This window comes from Haliaeetus albicilla, chromosome 5 (assembly GCF_947461875.1).
Source record: "Haliaeetus albicilla chromosome 5, bHalAlb1.1, whole genome shotgun sequence".
NCBI lineage: Eukaryota > Metazoa > Chordata > Aves > Accipitriformes > Accipitridae > Haliaeetus > Haliaeetus albicilla.
Genome location: NC_091487.1, coordinates 30,659,693 through 30,681,806, shown reverse-complemented (window position 1 = coordinate 30,681,806; position 22,114 = coordinate 30,659,693). Strand labels below are relative to the sequence as shown.

At 37.6% G+C, this 22,114-nt stretch overlaps 1 protein-coding gene across 3 annotated transcripts in view; it reads left to right on the top strand.

Annotated features, from left to right (window-relative positions):
- Window positions 1-22,114, top strand: part of NUBPL (NUBP iron-sulfur cluster assembly factor, mitochondrial) — a 95,789-nt gene that overhangs the window by 32,237 nt on the left and 41,438 nt on the right. For all 3 annotated transcript variants that reach the window (XM_069784020.1, XM_069784021.1, XM_069784019.1), the window contains exon 7: window positions 21,980-22,073. In XM_069784020.1, coding sequence (XP_069640121.1) covers window positions 21,980-22,073 — 94 coding nt within the window. The remainder of the gene's footprint in view (window positions 1-21,979; window positions 22,074-22,114) is intronic.

Here is a 22,114-nt window from a genome sequence, read left to right as displayed (position 1 = left end):
GCATTTTGAAGTTGTCTAAGGATTTGAATGTATAGCTGTCTATGCATATTGACCGCTGTATTCCCTTATGTGCTTGTTAATTCACCAGCACTAAGAATTCTTGGATGGCATTTAACATATGACAGGTACACGAAAATCATTAGATACCATATCTGTGTAATGCAGATAGATTGTTAGTTAATAAATTTCCTGGCATATGGAAGCAGGGTGGCTTTTTTTATTTCTTGACAGATTTTTTTTTTTTTCCTCTTATTGTGAATAAATCTGTGAAGTGCTAATGAGACAAACAGCTGAAAAAATGCATTTGGTTTGCATGTTTAGACTTTGAAGTGACCCAGATTGTTCACAACTGACATCCATTCCAACGTTTTAATGTATACAGCTTGGAGATCACTACATTTCTATATGTCTTTTGTGAATGCCTCCAAATCTTGTGCTCCCTTAATGACTGAAAAGAAGATTTCCGCCCCCCCCCCCCGCCTTTTTCCATTTTTACTGAATTCTCCTCTAACACAGACATTAGAATAGTGGCAGTCATTGCCCTAGTCAACAAAGCCATGTATCTGCCAAAATTTCAGGAAGAACATCTTTGTCTAGATCTGGCCTTTAAATGTAAGGGGTGTCCATGCCAATAGCTGTGGAGGGCTGTTCTGACCTCTTTGTGTGTTGCACTGCATTGGCCAGGCTCACGAAGACTAGAGCCTAAAACCTCGAAGGTAGAGCTAAAGTTAGCACCTGCTGTATTGGCATACTCCATCCTGGGAGACTGAAGACTGGCAGGCACTCCACTGCCATTACTTCAATCAGTAGTATCCCCAGATGGGAAGCATGTGCCAGTATCCTTGTGGAGGGTGTGGATGATGCCGTGTAATGAGCTCGTTGCTCCCTAGCAACCGATGAAGCAGTAACGTGCTGGCTGATCATGCTGTAGAACGAGACAGAGTCCATTAATACTCGGGGCATCAGTGATCTCCCTGAGAGTGGAACCTGAATTCTGAAAGACAAAGACTTTACAGCTAAATTTCTTCTCCCCACAAGCATTTTGCTTCTGCATGATGACCAGGGTAGTCTTAAATCTGTGCTGGAAAAAGTTGTTTGTATCTCCTCCTTCGAAGAAAGAAGCTCACAGGTCACACGGAGAAACAGCAGGTTCTATCTAATGTACATATACCACATGTACTGTGGTTTTTAGAAAATAACTGGTAAATTTTCCAGCCTAACGCATGCTACTTTTGCTTTAAAAACTATAATCTCCCTTCTGACATAGTTACTAGTCAGTCTCAGGAAGGGGTTAACTGTAGAACCAATAGTGTTATAGCCTTGGACACCTAAACAAGAGATGACCACAGCGTGCAATCATGTTTTTAAAGATACTGTCATTCCATTTTATATTAGAAATAGTTTTGTGATCTGTTGGGAGCTTTGAAATTTTTCCTTATTTTCTCTTTATCTGTTCTGGTTGATCTTAGCTATTACCTTTTGTTTGACAGGATAAAGTTGCTTGCAAGAGTAAAATACTTCTGCTTGTATTTAACTTTCTAAAACCATGTTCTTAAGAAATAGCTGCTTTACCTCTGTAGCTACATATAAACCACTTAAATTAGCTCCCTAATTTAGATTTATAGTATAATGTAAGGAGCTTGTGTGCATTCAGACAAGCTGATAAAATATTAAGTTCTTAAAATAATTAAGTCAACCACATAGAAAACACAGAGGTTCCCAGACTTCTGCATCAAAAACTCTGGTGGTATTTTATAATGGTGTTTATTGTTAGATGGTGGAGGGTTTTTTTGTTTAAGATCATCAAGACTATGTGTTCACTCTGTAAATAACTGTGGATGCTTGTTTGGGTTTTTTCCGTATGAACAAATCTCTTTTCCAGACTTTATCATGCTTCAGATATTCCAATAAAGCATTGAAGGGCCTAGCTTCCAAATTCATTAGTGGGGACTTGTTAACTCATTAACTTGTTAACTCATAATTGGTCTGTGCCTGTAATGAGTATTTAAATGCTTCTCTTGCACTTGCAACTTAATTAAATTTCTGGAACTCTTACTTTGGAAAATACGTTTGTTAAATATAAACATTATGTGCTTTCTTATATACTTACTGCATGTAACCTCACTCTTTGTAATATGTGTATATTTGTCCTTCTCTAGTTTTACTTCTTTGGCAGATGAATGGCTTTTCAGCATAGTCCAGATTCCATCCTCATTTTTGTCTCTCTTCACTTCTACTTGCATATGGCCAGGATGTACATCACTTTTCAGATGTAACACCACCTTTTAAATCCAGGCTCCCTTTTGCCACATGGCTAGTCTGACAAGCTACCTTTGTTCTTGTGTGTTGTATGGTGTCAGACTGGTAGATAACAGGCAATAACATTGAAGACCAAAATTAGTGCTTGCTGTTTGTCTGGTAATCCATATCTCACGAGCAAAGACAGTTTTCTGGAACACATCATATCATTTTCCTTAAACAGAGTTTGAAGGAAATGTGCCTTATAATACAAAATAGAGTTAACGGTTTAGTATACTGTGCAACTTTTTTGTTCACATTATTAGATGTACTGTAGGCCTGTTCATCCTGCAGGGTGATTTTTTTTTTTTTTTTCCTCTTATCTGGGTTTTAACTCTTCCCATGTCCCTGCCATAGTTACCTTCATGTAAAAATTCTTTCACCTCTGTTAACACTTCCTTTGAATCTTGCTTGCCTGTAGGTGAGATAGAAGAGAGTATTTTTTTGTTTACTTCAGTTTTTTTAAAAGATAGTTCGTTTCTCTGAAGATATTGTTAAAGCCCAGGTAGGGAAGTTTTGATAGTTCTCCAGTGTTATCTGTAGCACTAGCCTTTTCTATTCAGTTTTCACTTAACATACACTTCAGAAGCTGCCTACTCTTTTGTACAGTCCCATTCAGCACTTGTTCCTTTACTCTGTGTGTGTCTTGACTCAGTGCTATGGTACTTGGTTTAGATTAAACAAGCTACCTCAGAATGCATCATCTTGGTGTATTTGTTGTGGGAGTGACTTCTGATTAACCTTTAGGCTAAGTACAGTAAAGATACAAATTTTTTTGAGTTACCTAAAGCCAGTACTTGAACAGTAATGTGTCTGAAAAGCTCTGTTGAAATAAGTATCAAGTAGACAGCTAAGAACCTTAGAAATAGAAAGATTATTTTAAAAAACCAAAACCCAACCAAAACAGGCAAGCAAAACTTGTTTGCTGGTTTAAACTGCTTTTGCAACAAGGATTTTAAATGGTCATCACCACTGTCCCATACATGGTAAGTTTTCTAGCACCATTCTCATTTTTGTCTGAGGACATCTTGACAGTTCAGTGGCAAAGGAGCAATTAGAAGGGTGCAGGCACAATTCTGAACTGATCCAGGAGCAGCATGACTGGCTGCTGTATGTCCTGGAGTATAATGTGGCAATTGTTCTGCCAAAAGGTTGGGGGAGAGGAAATGGCACAGTGTTGGCTGCCAATTTAATAGCTGCTATAGTTATAGCAGCAATACGAATGGAGGGGTTTCTTGTTTAGGCAGTAATCAGTAAAACTTTTAATATGAAGGATAGTAAGTGTTGGTTTCTCTGATCTTGAACGCTCTATCTTACTTTACATGTGTTACCAGGTTGAAATACCAGCAGAGAAGGAAAAAAAGTTCGATATGTAGCGGACATGTCAGCTTTTCTATTAAAAAAACCCCCAAATTAAAAAATGGGACTACAGGTAAAATATGAGTGCATATTTCAGCATGTAATGTTCTCCTGGTGTCTTTGTCATATCAATAGATGAAGTTGTATTACTATTAGAAGCAAGCGTTACCTACACAACATGGATTATAGAAGTCAGCAATTCTGTTAAGTGCAAACAGTCCCCTTGGAACTAGCCCCCAAATCTGCTCTCTTTTCAAGGTGGGGATCTGTGGTTGGTTAACATCCTCAACAGGATTTCTTACACTGACATGACACTTTAACCTACGTTTTTGTAGGCTAGTTGGACCTTACATAGCAAGACTCTTGTATTCCTTCCTTATCATGCTCCTCTAGAGTATCAAGAACATTTTGTGCATTGGCAGCATCCTTGGTATAGTATGGCTATAAAGTAGAGCCTCAGCGCTGTTAAGTGTACTCTGAGCTCTAAAGTTTCCTTAGATGTACCTGATAAGGATGAACACATTTTCCCAGAAATATGATGAAGCATTTCCTGTCGTGGCTCAATTCTAATGAGTTCCTAAAACACTCTTATTATTATCTAATTGTAATTCTTCCATCTCTTTCTTGCTGCTTCTTTTAGAACAACTTTAGTGCCTCTGTTTTATAAAAGGTATATATTGAAAGAAAATTAAAATAAACCAAAGTTTCACTGGGAGGGATATAATTGGAAAGGAAAGAATACAGGGAAATTAGCAGGAAGCAGATTTCATAAAACTTCCAACGCAGAGCAGTTGCACGTGAGCAAAAGGAAATGGGACCTTGCACTTTGAAGCAAGGACAGGCAGTATCCCCTGTAGATTCATGTTGAAAACCATAAATTCAGCAGAAGAATGATCAAAATGATTTTATTAGCTCAACCCAAAGTTGAATAGGGCTGTAGTCTGAAGATCCAGTCTTGTCTTTTAAAAAAAACTTTAACTCGGTTTATGCAATTATTACAATTGTATGTAATTTTGAAAGTTTGGCTAGAGATGGAGATTTTGTGTGCTGCTTTCTTTCTGAAGCTGTCCTCTACTAAGAGAACTGCTTCGAAACCAGCACTTGTCAGAGGTAATGGTGATAGTGTGTGTGTGTGTGTGTATATATATATATTAGAGTGTGTATGTGTGAGTATACATATATGTACTCAAACCTTTTTTGTAGCATAATTCTCTGATGCTTAGTTATCATACATAAGTAGTTGTAGAGTATCATATGTTATTGGGAGTAGGGAAGATGCAGACAGATGGATAAATTGTCTTTGAAATACTGAGCAGACTGTGGGTTGTGAGGTCTGGGATATTTCAAGAGCCTCTGTGAAAAAGCTGCCATAAAAGCAACAGTGGAGTGAATGGAACAGTAGAAAATCATCTTTAAAGCTTTGGGATTAGATTAACTTGGAAACAGTAGTAGTATTTAATTCTTGGAGAGCAAAGACTATGGAGGCTATATTGTTCTGGATTTTTGATCATTGCCTGAAGTGGCCCATCTCTATAGAGGAGAATATAAATGTTCAACACTATTTTTGTTTGACATACATTAGTTAGTAAATTATTATGTGCAGTTGCTACTGTTTGAGAAGTGTGTATGTAGTTGTTTGTATTCTCCTTTCCACCATTTAAATTGGAGAGGTTGCATATATGGATCCCGGGACAATTTTTCTTTAGATGTGGTTTATTTTAGGTATACAATAATGCTACACTTGGGAAGACCAGAAAAATAGATAAGGTATTGAGGGCAAATAGCAGGTATTTATACCTGGTAAAATAGCTACCATGCTGCCATTGACTGTTTTACTGTGCATGTTCAACGCAGCAGAATGTTCTGTATCTGATGTCTGTACACATCAGTCCAGTGTCATTTATCATGTGTGTTTATAACACACTGTATTAAATCACATAAATTCTTCAGCATATAAATTTTCACAGTTTTGTACCATCTAGTTTGCCTGTGTGTATAAATAGATTTCTTACAAATGGAACAATGGAGAAATTAGGGGAAACCATTCCAAATTAGAAGGAATGATGTGCATTTGATATGGAAGCAATATACAAGAACATTGTCAGTAAGGTAGTTAGGTCCTACATGCTAAGCTGTCTGCCTGATTGATTAGTGTAGTTTACTAAGAGTTGTCCTTCAGCTTCTGTTTGTGTCTACATACTCTCTTTTGCCTTACATTTTTGGAACCATGCAAATTTCATTCTGTTTATATACCATGTTCAGTACTGAAGTGAGTTATCACTTCTGAAGAGATGCACAGAAATAAAGACTAGTATCTACAACTTCCAAGTAAATCTAAACTTCTTCCTTTGATACTTTTTTCATATTTATAAAATAAATTTATTATACATTTTTTTCTATTGAGCACAATATATTTTGAGTTTCAGGTTCCCAAAGTATGTGTGTGTATCAATGATATAAAATCTGTTAAGAATGCCTAACGTGAATGTAAATGTGTCACTGGCATTCACCACAACTGGTATTCATCAGAACCTAAGTGTCTTTTGCAGACATATGCACAATTGCTTAACTTCTGATGGTACATGCTACCTTGCATATATATTCTCCAGCAAAGAGCCATCCAGGTGATAAAGGGGATGGAACGTGTAATATGTGAAGAGACACTGAGAGAAATGGGGTTTTTTTGGCTTTGAGAAGGTTAAGGGGAGATGAACTGCTGTCTTGAACTACCTGATGGATACGTACAGAGAAGATGAAGGTAGATGCCTCCTGGATGTGCAGTGATAGCACAAGAGGTAATGAATGCAAGTTGCAGTAATAAGAAATGTGAGGGGGTGGGGAGTATTGGTTGGTTGGTGTCGTGGTTTAACCCCAGCCAGCAACTAAGCACCACGCAGCCGCTCACTCACTCCCTCCCCACCCAGTGGGATGGGGGAGAAAATTGGGAAAAGAAGTAAAACTTGTGGGTTGAGATAAGAACGGTTTAATAGAACAGAGAAGAAGAAACTAATAATGATAATGATAACACTAATAAAATGACAACAGCAATAATAAAAGGATTGGAGTGTACAAATGATGCACAATGCAATTGCTCACCACCCGCTGATCCACACCCAGTTAGTCCCTAGGCGGCGCTTCCCCGCCCCCACTGCTCCCAGTTCCTAAACTAGATGGGACGTCCCATGGTATGGAATACACCGTTGGCCAGTTTGGGTCAGGTGCCCTGGCTGTGTCCTGTGCCAAACTCCTTGTGCCCCTCCAGCTTTCTCGCTGGCTGGGCTTGAGAAGCTGAAAAATCCTTGACTTTAGACTAAACACTACTGAGCAACAACTGAAAACTTCAGTGTGTTATCAACATTCTTCTCATACTGAATCCAAAACATAGCACTGTACCAGCTACTAGGAAGACAATTAACTCTATCCCAGCTGAAACCAGGTCAGTTGGTTTGTTTGTTTACAGTGAAAGCAATCATACATCAGAACAGGTTGCCCAGAGAGATTCTAGGATCTCTCTTTTGGAAAATATTCAGAACTCAGCTGGGCAAGACTCGCTGAGTAACCTGCTCTAAGTTGGTCATGCTTTGAGCAACAAGATGGACCAGACAGATAACCTCCTGAGGCCCCTTCAAACCTAAATAGTTCTGTGAACCTGGGATTAGTTCTAAAATTGGCCTATTTGACTGTTGGTATATAACTCCATTAAAGCCTATAGGTCAGAGAGAATGGTTCTACTTTTCATAGATCACTGCTTAGAGCACTCAGTCAAAACCTAAACAGAAATGCATGTGTCTCTCTAGTATGAGTGCCCTTATCACCAAGCTAGACAGTCATGCTAGCTCATCTCTCTTGCTCAAATTAATATACAATTAAGTCTTGCAATCAAATGAGCAAGTTTCAACGTAATGACTGAGAGCATCCTTTCCTCACTAGCATTTCCAGTCATTTGGCTAGTCTTTTTAGACTTTAGAGGTGCTGATCAGATCCCTGTAGGCAGAGAACTCGAATAAGCCTTATCTCTTGAATGAGCATCCCTATTATGAACTATTAAATAATTTTTTTTTTCCTGTCATACCTCTTGTTTTGATAGAAGTACCTTGATCTAGGAGAGGTTTAAAAATGGTGATTCTAGGCTTGTGTGCATTGATGTGCTCTCAGGCATCTTAGAATTGAGTAGCAATGCCATAAAGAAGGTTGTGCTGGAGACTTATGGCAATTTTTTGCTTTAGCTTTAGTAGCTTACTGCCTAGGATGCAGACCTTCATGAAACTCAGTCTAAGGCATCTGGCCCTCCTCTGTAGTGCATGGAGAACCATAGACTGACTTTTTTTTTTTTTTTTTTTAATCCCGCTATCAGTGTTGGCCTTGAGTATTTTACAGTATAAATTGGACAAAGAAAAATTAAAAAATCGCAGCAAAAGACAGCTTAAAATAAGTTACACATGTAGAATATATCTTTTATGTCCAAATTCTTTAGAAGAAAGGTTGAAGAAAGGCATTCAGGAATGAGTTCAGGAATGGACTCTGGAGACACAGATTTGAAGGCTAGCATGTTTTTAAGTGTTTGCTAACAGGAATACTGGTGGTACTTATTTACATGAAAAATTTCAAAATACAGACTACGGTAGACACCTAATGCCACTCTTCTACTTTCTCTATTCTTCTCCACTAATAAGAGCATCTGTCTTTCTAGCTGCTGTAGGTTAGATGCAAAAAGGGACATGGGTATTGCTGTTGAATGTTGCAGTGCCTAGGAGGTAGGTGCCCTGCCTGCAGGAATGGAAAGTTAAACTAAAGCCTAGGCTGGAGCCACTGCATACCTGGGATGGTGGTAATACATCACTTGGCATTCCCAGTGGTACTATCTGAGGGGTTACTTTCCCCTCCTGGATTTACCTTCATACTCTTTCACACTGTCTTAGGAGAATAGGTGCAAGCCTTGGATTTTAAGGGTAGCAAAAACTTCTTATCCTTTGGATCCATCGCTTAAGCAAATTGGTGTAGTTCCAGTTTTGCTGTGTTTCATTACTTACATGGTAAATGTCATAGGGGGCTTGCTCAAAGGTGAACTTATTATTAATGTGGGCAAAAAACTGTGTCTCATCAGTATAAAATTAGTGAGAGAGTGTATTGGTGGATGAGAGGGAGCAGTGAAATGGGATTTAGCAGAGAATGACACGTATTGGGTCAGGAGGAAGACGACAATAACAAGTTGATGGCTCTGATTTTTTTTCAGCTATATTTTGAATGCATTGAAAGGATCCCCAGAATAGTAATAGTGAGTCAATGATGAAAATTATTCTTATTGTAAATGTAAAGAGCAAGTGAAGAAAAAGCACTGCAGTGAAGCCAGAAGATTTTTTTTTTTTGAGTGTAGATTTTATTTTTAACGCTTTTTGGTTTAGGAAGGGCGCTCTATCAAGAGATTACCATTGAAGGCATTTAACTCGCATTATGGCAGTAAATTTTCAAGACTGGAAAAGAGTGAGATGCTGCAATGGGAAATTGTAGCAAAGATGGTCAGAAACATGAATAGCTCTTAGTATTTTTTTTTTCCAAACTTTTATAATCTTTTTGCCTTTTAATACACATTTAAGAGTCTGTGTACACTTGTCTGTTTATCAACAGAGTAGATGTAGCTAAAGTGTATGTGCTAAATGCATATTAATATTGTTTTCCTCTTTCTATGTTTTGTGTTTTGGCAACATCTTCCATTTGAGAATTTTTGCTAATATCAAAATTGACTTGTATTTCACAGTATTCATGTATTTATCCAGTCTGTAAGTAATTGAGGAATTGAGGCAGATAGTCTGTAGCAGGATATTTACAGTTTACGTTTCATAGAGCTAAACAAAGCTGTGCTTATATTATAAACTACAAAGATGTGTTTATACTTTGCAGTGCATAATTCTAAAATACAGTAGTCTCACCAGGTGTCACTACAGTGAAAAATTTGCCAGCATTTCAGCAATTACAAAAATATTTCTTCTGTTCTATTTTTCTGTTTTGAGTTATCTTAGCCTAAGGTGGGCATAGAGGTTGCTAGTTCATGCTAAAGTCTGCTACTTTCCAGTCTGGAAAAAAAAAAGAAAGTTGAGACATCAGGGTTCTTCAGAATACTAAGAGCAGTTCCATCTTCAGGGAGTTGGGATGCTTTTCTATTTTTCTTTTTGTGATCCAAAGTACAAAAATTAAAAGACCCAGACATTTCATCCGTACACATAAGATCATTGGTATTACGTATTTGTTCTATTTAGAAAGCTCAGAATCTGCTATTGAGATATTTTGAAAAGAGGAACAACACGTAATAATAAATAGTGTACAAACTTTGTAGTGCTAAGACTGCACTTTGATATGCTACTAAGACTATGTCTACAGCTGGCAGGCAGTAAACAATAACTGAATGCTTGTGAGATTTTTTTTTTCTTAAATCTTTAATAAGCTTTTACTTAAAGCAAGGAGGGTCAATTAGCATCCCTCATTTTATTGCTGAAATTCAGGAAACTGTTTCAGGGGCAAGATAAACAGATGACCCACTCATACCTTATAAAAGAATTTGTTTTAAAAAATGCTTATACTGATTTTTTGTTACATTTATTTTGCTAAGACAAAAGGACAAATAAACTAATTTCTTCTCATCCAGAGCCCACTGAAATCAATGGAAATCTTGACACTAACTTCTACATCATACGTTAGTCGTGATGTTGAAGTTTAGAAAAGCCTCTTACAGGAATTCTTATAATCGTCACTGATTTGCTTAAATGCTAATAATCACCTTGAAAGGTCCTGTCTGTCTAGAGAGAACCGCCTCAACCGGTCCGAGTCAGTATGTACGTATTTAAAGGAAATGATTGTACTTCCTGCAGATTAGAAACTAAACATAGATTCAGAGATGTAGCAGCCAAAAGTGTGGGAGATGACAGAAAGCTCCTTCCTTCCATCCCTCTGCCTGTCAGCTTAACTCCTTATGGAGTTAGAGTATTCCTGCCATAACCCTTTGACTTGAGTGCTCCTGTATGTTTTGGGATGGGTATGATTGAACAATTATGAGCTTGATTCTTTCTTTTCGCTTCTGGCTGCAGCTACAAAACCTGTTCTGTTGCCTTTCTTCCCTTAATGAAGGAAGCAGGATCTATATGGATCCCTGTTGCTTTATTGGCTCATGTTAGCAGCTGATACGAAAAGGGATTATAGTCTCTGAAAGGAATTGACAATCATAGAAAGAAGTGTTAGGAAAGCCAAAAGAAAACAAAAACATTAGCCGACAACTTACTGCTGAACTGGAAGCATTTGCAGTAAATGTATTTTAACTGTCTTTGAGGATTAAAAAAAAGGCAAAAAAAAAAAAAAGCCTAACAGCATAGTGAGAATGTATTTACAGCAAACATTTCTTGGCCTGGTTCCTCAGCTGTCATGGTTATGACTGTGCAGCTACTGCTGCTGTGGGAACAGGCTGTGTGTTTTCTTTGCTCTGCTTCCAGTAGTCTCATCTCTTGCCCAGATTACACAGGTATGCATGTGTCCGCCCTCCTTTGCATGAAACAAAACAAATGCAAAACATGCAACTGTTTTGCTGGGTTTGTTGACTAGACGGGAGGCAATGGCAGAGAGCTCGTGGTGTTTCAAAATGGCTGCACTGGGGCTAGAACTGATTTTTTTTCCCCCTCCTTTTTTTTTTTTTTTTTTTTCCTTTTTTCCCCCTGAGCTTTTAAAGGAAACTGTGCTGACGTTTAAGGTTTCTCTGCAACAAGTTCAGAACTTTGTGCCTAAATGGCATGCAGCTTCATTCTTGGAAAGAGGTGGTGATTTAAGCATGTTCTTAAGTGTTTGCTAAACAAGAATACTGGTGGTAGAGGAAGTAGGAAAGGAGATGGCACTATTTGTTTTCTAAATTAAGTTTCCATTATTTACGTGAGGCGTTTCAAAAAATAGTAGACACCTAATGCCACTCTTCTACTTTCTCTATTCTTCTCCACTAATAAGAGCATCTGTCTTTCTAGCTGCTGTAGGTTAGATGCAAAAAGGGACATGGTATTGCTGTGTTGAATGTTGCAGTGCCTAAGAGGTAGGTGCCCTGCCTGCAGGAATGGAAAGTTAAACTAAAGCCTAGGCTGGAGCCACTGCATACCTGGGATGGTGGTAATACATCACTTGGCATTCCCAGTGGTACTATCTGAGGGGTTACTTTCCCCTCCTGGATTTACCTTCATACTCTGTGGCAGTGCCTTAGCAGAATAGGTGCAGTATCTTGGAGTGCTGAAGTTAAGAGCTTGGTGTGGAGTAAGTGGAAATTAATGGTGTAAGTCATAGGTTCACTGGCTGGAAATGAACAATACTGAAGGTGTTGAGCGAGAAGGCTATTAGGAAAAAGCCTATGGGATGTGTGTCACTTTCTGTCTCTGTCCTGGATTTCAGCACATAATTGTAGCCTGTGTTGGACAGTTCTGTGGAGCAGAGATTTAGAGCCAAAATTGTGTATCTTCTGTTAGGTGCCAAGACCTTTCCTTTGGTTTAGCTTCACAAACTCATTCTCTGTTCATAATAAAAGCCTGGGAAGTTTCCATAACTATTCAGGCAGGACATGGAAGCTGCAAGTTCAGCTCCTTTCTTAGTTTAGCATTTAAGCCCGTTTTTCCTGCTACCCAGGAGAGTGCTCCGAAATCACATACAGCAGTCAAAACCTTCTGCTTTACAGCTAGGGATGCAAGATTCCTGGGGCCAGGACTAGACGTGTGAGCAGGGAGTGTGACCAGTGCTATGCAGCAAATTCAGTTAATCCGAAGTTTCAGCTTTCCAGGTGAATACCTCAGCTACTGGCCTCATATAGGGTCCTGGTTGCTTCTATGGCTTTTGCATTCTTGGTTGTACAGTGGCCCAGGTAAATGCCACCTGCCTGAGAACCTGAAACTTACATCTTCCAGTTCATAGATAGGTTCTGTCATATGTCTAATTAAGATATTAAACAGCCACAATTATAACAGCAGAACCACGGGCTTTGGTTGGTTTAGGGTTTTTTTTGTTGTATTTTTAGAGCATTGGGCCTGTAAGACTTGCTCTTTTCTCACAAATGTGTGTATAATTAATGGATCCTAAATGGGCTTCTGGTTGAAACTTGGTGCTCAATGGAGATTTTGGTATTTCCCTTCCTGAGTAGTCAAGATCTTTGAGGGAATTTTTAGGGATGCTTCTGAATGCATAGGTGGAGCTCACCAAAGCTGCTTTTTAGGCATGTTTTTTTCCATTTTTCAGCATTTCTTTTTCATCTTTTTGATCAAAACAAAATTGAAACCTCCCCACCCTGAACATTGATACATTGTTTAGCATTACACACTAATTTTACTTAGTAAATAAACTATGAATATAACTATATAAAAAGCTTTTTAAAATTAATATTGAATTAATAGATGTTAAACTGATTGCACAGATGTGGTGGTTTTTTTTTTTTTAATAATCCAGCTTGCATTCTGACCATTGGAAGCTGACAGGCTGATCTTCCACTCACACCATCCTCCCATATCTCTTTTGCTCCCAGAAAATAACTGCAGATATCCAAGAACAGCAGCAGTTTTTGTAGCAGTATTCTTTGTAGGAAGTGATTATTTCTCACATACCAAGTGATTGACACAAATGTTAAGTAATTGTGCTTAAGGTACCAGAAATTAGTGTCTCTGTGTTGTGTCCTGCCCCCCCCCCCCCCCCCCCCCCAAGAAAAACCCCACTTTTCTGTACTATTTATCAAGCTGTGGTAGATGTTTTAGATGTTTCTCCTCTTAACAGTGTTTTGCTCCATCAACAGTATCTTTTAAAAGAAGGAATATGTTCTCCCAGTAGAATGATGCCTTTAGAATACAGCTTCTTTGTTATGCAACTAAAGTGGGTGCCCATTTTAAGTACTTTTTCTGCTAGATATAAACAGTTTCTTCTGTATAAAAACCATTAACTAAGAACTGGAGCTAAACAAAAATCTGGGAAGCAAATGAAAATATGAAGACTGTTCCTTGCTTGGCAGTAATCACTGAATGTCCCTGAAACTCATGGTGTCGGCACCTTCAGCAAATTATTTTAATTAGGTTTAGAATACAAGTAACACTTTTAATTTATTGTTGCAGATTCATAACTGAGGGCACTGGTGAATGCAAAAGCATGGTTCTGTGGGCACAGCAATTATTTTGGCAATCTATATGCGATGCTTTCACAGATTATCGGTTGCCTAATTCATAGTAAATGCTTTTACTACTCTAGGAATAAGACATTCAGCACATCTTTAAACTGTGGGAATGTTACGTATTCAACTGCAAAATCTGTACAATATTAAAATCGTATTTATTTTCATTTCTACATTGTCTGTGTCTTTAATGAACTTTCTGTGTTGCACTCTTCATAAGGACAACCTATATGCAGTTGTTCTTTTTCCTTTCTGACCTAAAGGCGGCTCTTTTAACAGAGAACGTATACCAACCTCACAGTCCCATGGTGAAGAATCCCAGCAAGTCACTGATCTGCTTTGCTTGCTCTTGCACATGCTCTAGCTTACATTCTTTTTTCACACTCTCTCATCCTCTTGAGTCTTCCTGTGGAGTTGAAAGGTTCTGTATTTTGTGTAGCCTTGTTGCAACTTCTTGTTGGGAGTATTGATTGTTGTGCTCTGAGGTAATTCAAGCAGACTCTCCAATGCTGGTTTCATTAGGAAGGGTAGACTATTTTGAATTCAGTGACTGGAGAGGATGTGCTTGTGAATTTTAAGTACGGAAAGTTTGGAGGATGTATTATTGTCCATATGTGTGAAAAACAGGTTATTTAAAAAAAAAAAATTTTAATATTGAAATTTAATGTTTCACCCCAAGGCTACTTACTCTGAAATCTGATAACATCTCACCAAGCAAAAACCCAAGTCCTATATTGAGATTTACTGTCTTTCGGCCGTGGTTCAGTGTCTACATCTAATTGATTCTATTCCAGTTTTTATATTGCACAATTTATGGTAATATTGGAGGGTTTTCTTCAGCAACATTTTAAGTGACTTGAATAACATCTGTCATGTTACTTTTTTCTGTAATCCTTTTTCTGAAGGCCTTAGACTGGCCTCTGTAGAAGTTCCCTTTTCTGTACAAAAAGTGTTGTATGTTGTACTTAAGAAACTGAATTTTCTGACCTTTTTAATCTAATGATTTTTAGTTTAAGCGCTAATTTAAAATCAGTGTCTTGATGATGGGCGTGAAATGATGCATTTATTAGTTTGTTGGTAGCCCAATAAGGAATTGATTAAGGAAGTTAAATAACTTGTGAAGAGAATTAGGAACATTGCTTTCTGTTGCATAGTTTCAGCATTCAGTCTTAAACTATATATCAGCTTTTAACATCATGACAAAAATAGAGGCTAAAATACGTATGGGGAGTGGGCTTAATAAGCTTCTCCCTTTTGATATTTGTCATCAACACTTGCAATGTTTCCTTCTGTTATTATTGTAGGGAAAATCTGAATTAGGCAGCATATATAAATTGTATGAGCTTAAACTGGGTCCTGATAATACTGCCTTAAAAATGTTTTGTTGGCTTTGGGTTTGATAGCTAAATAATGCTTTTGCCTTTGTGTATTAGTCGGGAGAGCTCAAAGAGAATCTATAGTTTAGATGATGTGCTTAACATAGCTGCATCAACCTGGTGATTAGTTTAATTAGATGACGTGATGCTAGCCCACTTTATTCTGATTTGTTTACCTTTATATTACTTTATTTTTGTGCTTACTTTTATTGTTAAAAGACATAGGAATAGAAAGTTGCATCGTTCTGTATTTCTTTTCCAGATGTTGTTATTCAGCAGCTGAACTACACACAGTTCTGTATTATAGAACAAGAAAAAAAGGATGGTGTGTTTCGAAGAAAAGTTTCTGCAAATTATGTAGTGCAGACTGTTTGTGGGTCAAGGGTAGAGAGCAGCAGATCAACGATCAATCTCAAGACTGACTGCATAATAAAAGTTTGCTTCTCAAACTGTTGTCTTTTAGAGAGTAAGTGCTTTGAATCCCTGAGAAATGGGAATCTCAGCTCACAAGAACTCTTTGTAGTAACAACTTGAACCTAGTGGAAGAGTCTTTTAGACATGGTAGTGCTGATACAGTCTCCATCAGTTGTGCTGGGAATGCACAGAAATATTCCTTTTCAGTCATCCCCCGAGATTGTCCCCAGAGTCTTGTGGATGTGCCCCACAGCTGCCTGCTGTCTTCCCTTCAGGCTGACATGATGTTGACTGGGCTTTCTGAAGGGGAGTAGGAACCCAGTCTTGAGTGCTTTCCCTCTGTCTCCTAGAACACCCCGTAGAGAATAACCTCTTTATTGTAGTCTTCTGGGAGTTGTTTAGCTTTGTAGGTTATATAAATGAAGGTGACAGAAACTCCAGGCTACTACATTTGCCTTCAGTTCTTAACATTATTAAAAGCCACCAGGGAGGAGGAGGCCAGTTTCTGTTTTGGTTGTTGAATTGAACAGGACCCTGGCTTTCTTCCTAGGCACTTATTTCTAAAAGTTACTTTTAGTCTCTATTGAGAAAGAATAGGAGAATTTCCTTCTTTTTGTGGAAATCTTTGGAGCAAACTGTTCTTATGCTTCACCTCAATTTTGCTCTGAACTTTGCAGAACAGGCTGCTCAGAAATACTTTAGAGGGAGTTTGAACCTTTGCAGTGCATCTGTTTTTTATGGTGTTAGATTGCAAGGCTTTGAGATTGCTTAAGCATCAGAGGACAAGTCAAAGGGCCAGTTGTCTTTGTTCAGAAAGTGTCAAGTTGTATTAAGCACTATGGAATATCCTGCTATGGTTTAAGTAGTTACTTCACTACCAGAGAGCAAGTTTCCATAGGGACTAAAAATCTTCTGGTTTATGTCTGGGGAATGTCTCCTTTCTTTATCAAATATTTGTGAAAATAAGTATTATTTTTTTTTTACATTAAAGTGCCATGTTTCATTATACTATTCCTAAATTATCTGTTTTCTTACATCATGAAACTACTTATTTGTTCCTAATGTCTATGTATGTTTAAGCAGAATCTTTAAGTAACTTTTCAAGGAAATCTTTTTAAATATTTGTTTATTTTGCACTAAAAGATGTAAATATATGTGAACAGTTATATATATATAGATAATCATTGAACAACAGCATTTCTTACCTTTATTTTGTTCAGCTGTTTGCCTGTGTTAAATCATTTATATACACAACAAAGTAGTTAGGAGGAGGGGGGACCTGGCAGGAATAGACCTTAAGCTGCCTGCAATGTAGCTCTTGGTACTTCTCTGATACTGGTGTTCAGAGTTTAGTTGGCTGCTGCCAAGTCTGCACCTGCAGTGCTGCTTGATTGAAACTCTGCATGTATTCTTCTTAATAAGAAGAAATAAATAATATCTCCTGTTATTTACCAAACACCAGGATTACTTCAAAACCACAAGTAGCAATCCTTCTGTGCTAATATTCTGTCATTTCTGCCTTGTGCACAGAGGATGCTCAGGCTTCATTCCTCAGCAGAAATGCCATCTGTATCTCTATGTTCTACCTTGGGTTTAACTTGCTATTTGGAACCCTTACTCAAAATGTGTATCTGGTATTTTGATTATGAATTGTCACATAAACAGAGTGATTGATTAAAGTAATTTACATAGAAGCATTCGTGGTGTTTGAGCAAGCGAAAATACACAGAAGCACATGGCACTTAATTACATTGCTTAACAATAAATGTCAAGTTAAACCTTTTAAAAAAAAGATGAATGCTATACTTAAGGAAAGTGCAATTACATTTCTATGGTTTGAAATGTTTTACACACTGTATATATTAGAGGGGCAAAGATATTAACACTTTTGTACATGCAAAGGTGCTGACAGATTTCAGATGCTACAAGGCAGGCTTTTGTAACTGCTGTCCGCTTATTGCTTGCAAAGGGAACTCGTTTACTGTAATGTGCTGTTAATCTGAGCTCATTTACTTGTATGCAGCCACATTTGCATACAGACACACTCTCAGAACTGATTGAGAACATGAGGACTAGTGGTCCTGATTTGGTAAATTGTTGCATATAAACAGGATTTGCATTCAAATTAGTGTTTTATATCACAGCCTGATTATACGTCCCATTTTAATAATGTTGAACGAATAGCAATAGTGGATTTCAGAAAGCCACTCCTCTGATTATATGTTCCAGTTCTAAATTTAATTTAAAAAGTCTTTCCCCCCTTTTTTTCCTCCTTTGCTGAAATTTAGTAACAGACCTGGAATTTATTCTCCCATTAAATAATACGTACACTTCTGTAACAAATTGTTATACCTTCCAAATTACATTCAATAATTTGTTTAATAAAAGACTGTCATATTGCTTTTGTGTTCCTGTGGGAGGGTAATGGAGGAGCAACTGAACTCCACGGTGTTCATCATCTACTTCTTGCAGAGTAGAAGAGAGTAAGAGGGAGTCTACAGAGCGAAATGGGATGAGGTGCAGAGTTCCCCACCCCAAGTCTGAGCAAATCCATGTGTCTAGACGACACTGCTCGCTATTGGGTAAAAACACTAGCTCAATTCTTTTCAGCAACTATAGCTATGTCATTGTGGTGCAGCTCTCCATTCTCACCCCGAATTACAAATGAAGAAGAAGAGAATAAAATTGTGAGGATAACTATTTGACTACGTCCAGAATAAACAAGGTTAATTTTAATGAGGAGCAGTTTTCCAGACTAGTTTGCCATCTGACTTTCTCCAGTTCAGCACCACAGCAGTGGCATAACTGAGAGGTGTGTGCAGGGTAGTTCTCGCATATGGACATCTTCACTGTTGCCTCTTCTGAACTGGTGTGACAAAAGCCTGTCTTCCTCCTACTCTGCACAGCAGCAACAGATCCTCTCCACTGCTGCTGGGATGGTCTAGCTTCTCCATTTTTCTGTGCTCAGATTTATAAGTATTATAATGGAGCAGAATTCATTTGATAAAGACAGCTAATTTCTTTTTTTTCAATCCATGAATTTAAAGAAAATACATGAAATAAGATGGTTTCAGTGCCATAAATTGTTATAATTTAATTGCACCATGTATTAACAGAGTATTTTTTCCTGTTGCCTAGCAATGAGATTAACCATGAGATTCACCATGTGCTTAAGATTCCATTATTAACTTCTGTTTTCAGAGGTTTATAACTTTAATAAAAATGATTACTCATAGGACAATCCAGAAAGTGCATGTTGTGGAAGTTCTTTTTGTTGTTACGGAGTCACTTACTAAGGAAGCTTGAGGCAGAAAGCTCTGGTGCTCTCTGATTTCTGTACCCATTCTCCCATGCTACTATATGTGGTAAATTTTGAAACTAACTTCTCGAGCAACAATTGTTTTGTGTGTTTTTGAAGCAGTAAGCTATTTATAAAACTGTTCTTTTACTTTAAAGCTTCTACATGGAGACGTTTTTACCAAGGCAGCTATCTCTGCTTAGAAGAGCAGCAACTGCTTTGTGCTTCCCCACAAAACTGAAAGCCTAGGAAAGGGTTTGAGCACTGGCATTTGAGGTCTTCTCCGTTAGTGTTCCACATAGTAGTGGAGCAGGTCTAGACCTTTTCTTTGGGGAACTGTAATGTTTGCTAGGTAGAAGGATCATCACATGGAGCTTCATGAAAGAGACTAGTGCTTGAAGAGGTTGGAGGAGCAGAACCTCTGGTAAGAGTGAAAAGTAAAGCTATAGGTCAAACCCAGAAAGTTGCCTTGTTCCACAAAAGCTAGTTTAAAGTTAGGGACAGCAAGTATATGCAAAACCAGACAGCTTTTAGCTGTGGGAAAGAAAAAACCAGTTACCTCTGATAAGGGTGCAGTTTGGATTGTCTTGTACTACTCCATGAGGCAGTGCTGTACCTAAAAGGACTTGACTTTGAGCTCATGGAGAAAAAGGCTGAAAACTGCTCATATCCAAGTTTCTTCAAGAACAAAGTGTTTTTAGCAGACAAAGTGATTGGAAACTATGTCAGAATGATAGTAGTACAATGGCACTCAGATGTGTTTCTGGACTGCGTCTTGCTGCAATGCAGAAAGTAGAAAAAACAGTTTATTCATAGTTGCTGTAAAAGTATTTAAGGAAGGAGAATATGATTACTGAACTTATAAATTTGGACTTAACAAAAGATGCTAGGATCAGCCTTTATGAAGACCTTGGGGGAAAAAAAGGTATTTTGAATTAATCCATTTTAAAAAGAAGAACTCTATATACCTTAGTGTTTCAAAATGGTTGTGATTGTTATGAAAGATTCGTTTTTGCATATTAAGATTTACACACTTAACTATTTATAGAGGATCTGTGTGTTTAGTTGCGAATCTTTAAGGAACTTGACTTTATTCATGTTGTAAACTACTGCTACTTTTTAACAGCTATGTATTTTCAATTTGTCACCTTTATAATAGTTAATTTTTAATTAAGAAACATAGAAATGTAAAGTTCATGCCTTCAAGTAAGCAAAGTAATTTTCACTGGAAAAGGAGGCATTCATCAGCACTGGCATTTATCTTGCTTTATAACTAAGCAAGATGAGTTAAGAAAAACAAAGTAAAAAGCAGATTTTTTTTTTTTTTTTTTTTTTTTTAGATAAACTGGCTTCTCTGTCCTGTGCTTTTGTTTCTGTACATATATTTTTGCACATATCTGTAATTTTTCTTTGGGGTCATATAGTCTCAGTATGATTATGAATGATAATTACTTTCAGAAATCTGCTAGGTATATGTAATTTTTGTTGACAAAATATAGATATTATAAAACAATGCAGACATTATAGATAATACAGATCAATATTAAATGTGAAAAAAGTACAGTGTTTGCTGTGGTTAACATAAGTAGCATTTCTTATTTAGCTAGGCTGTCTTAGGCACCATTTAGTGCTCCTGCAGCCTTTGTATAGAAAGTGAGGAAAGGGAGGTGTGCCAAATTCCATTTCTCACTGGAGTGCTACATTGGGTTAGTGGTCTGGATTTCATATTGCTTGTGCTTCCCCAGAACATCATCATCCCTACAAGAACTGGGAGAAAATGAATGAGTGTTCCCCTGACAGGGTCTAACATTCCAGGACAGTAGCTGGGGGACTGGCAAAACGTTAGTTGTTTTTGCTGTTAAAGTGACACTGAGGGAATGTGTAAAATAAAAGAGAAAGTAAAATCCTGCTCTTGTTTGGTATTTTCCTCTATTAAAGCAGCTCATACTATTGTATCTTACATATTTTGTATGAATCGGAAACATACCATGTAATTGCATTATGTCTGTGTGGAGAGAAAAGTGAGAGGGAGGCATTTGTGGGTCTTTATTTTTAAGTTGGTTATGATTTCTAAAGCTTCTGTACTGCAGAGACAGAAGACCTCACACATTACTGCTGGCTAGGAAGAGCATGCTGGTACTAACCTGCACCATGTCAGAATTGAATCGAGGATTTCCCGAAGCCTAGTTAACTGTTGGGAAATGGTTATGCGAAGCATAGCTTGACTTTACATTATATAGAGTAGGCCTAGGACCGTTTCTGTTCTCAGGAAGAGAACATTTATTGCAGTACACGGTGCTCTGGAGAGAGTTATTTGGCTCTCCTGGAAATCTGTCTTAGTAAAGAATGTAAATAATCACAGCATTCCAGCATTCTCATACTTGAGCCTAGTATCTTTAATGGTCACTCTTATTTGATGCCCAGCAACCAGTAAACTTTTAAAATTGTGTGATGTCTTATGTACGTTGTAAGTTTGTATAATTATACCTGGTAATTTTAATTTAACAAATCTGTTGTTTGTTTGTTTGTTTTTTCTCCCAACAGTTCTTTTTCCTAGAAAAAATTCAGTAATGATAGCTCTAACTTTGCAACAACAAACCAGAAAAAAATTGCTAAAGATTTATATGTAGTTTCAAACAAGTGATAAGAAGCAAGCAAAATTGGTTTTAAATGAATGGAAACAATTCCTAAGCTGTATTTGAAATGTGGAGTTTTAACCTGAATTTTACCTAACATTTGCTTCTAGCCTGCGATTACGCAGCTGCAAACTAAAAGTCTTAAGTTGTTGCTGCTTTTTGGGGGGGATGAATTCAATAAGGATTATGTTCATAAGGTTAATAATAAAGTTGCGCTCGTAGTTTGAGTGATCAGCAAAGATTGCATCTCTTAGAAAAATAATGGCTTGATCCTGTACTGAAAGTGTGACTAAAAGGCATCTCAGTAGCAGTCTTTTGAGGTGTCCTTGGTTCACTTGTTTTACGTTATAGGAAACAAGGACTGCCATAAAACACAAAATGCCTTAAATAAAACCACTTCAGACCTCCAACATACATTTTTACTGTTGTCTTCTAGGTTGACTGGGGTCAGCTGGACTATTTAGTAATTGACATGCCACCTGGGACTGGAGATGTACAGTTGTCAGTCTCACAGAATATTCCAATTGCAGGTATGTGTATTACTTGACTGCCTCAGAGATTTGAAGTTAGT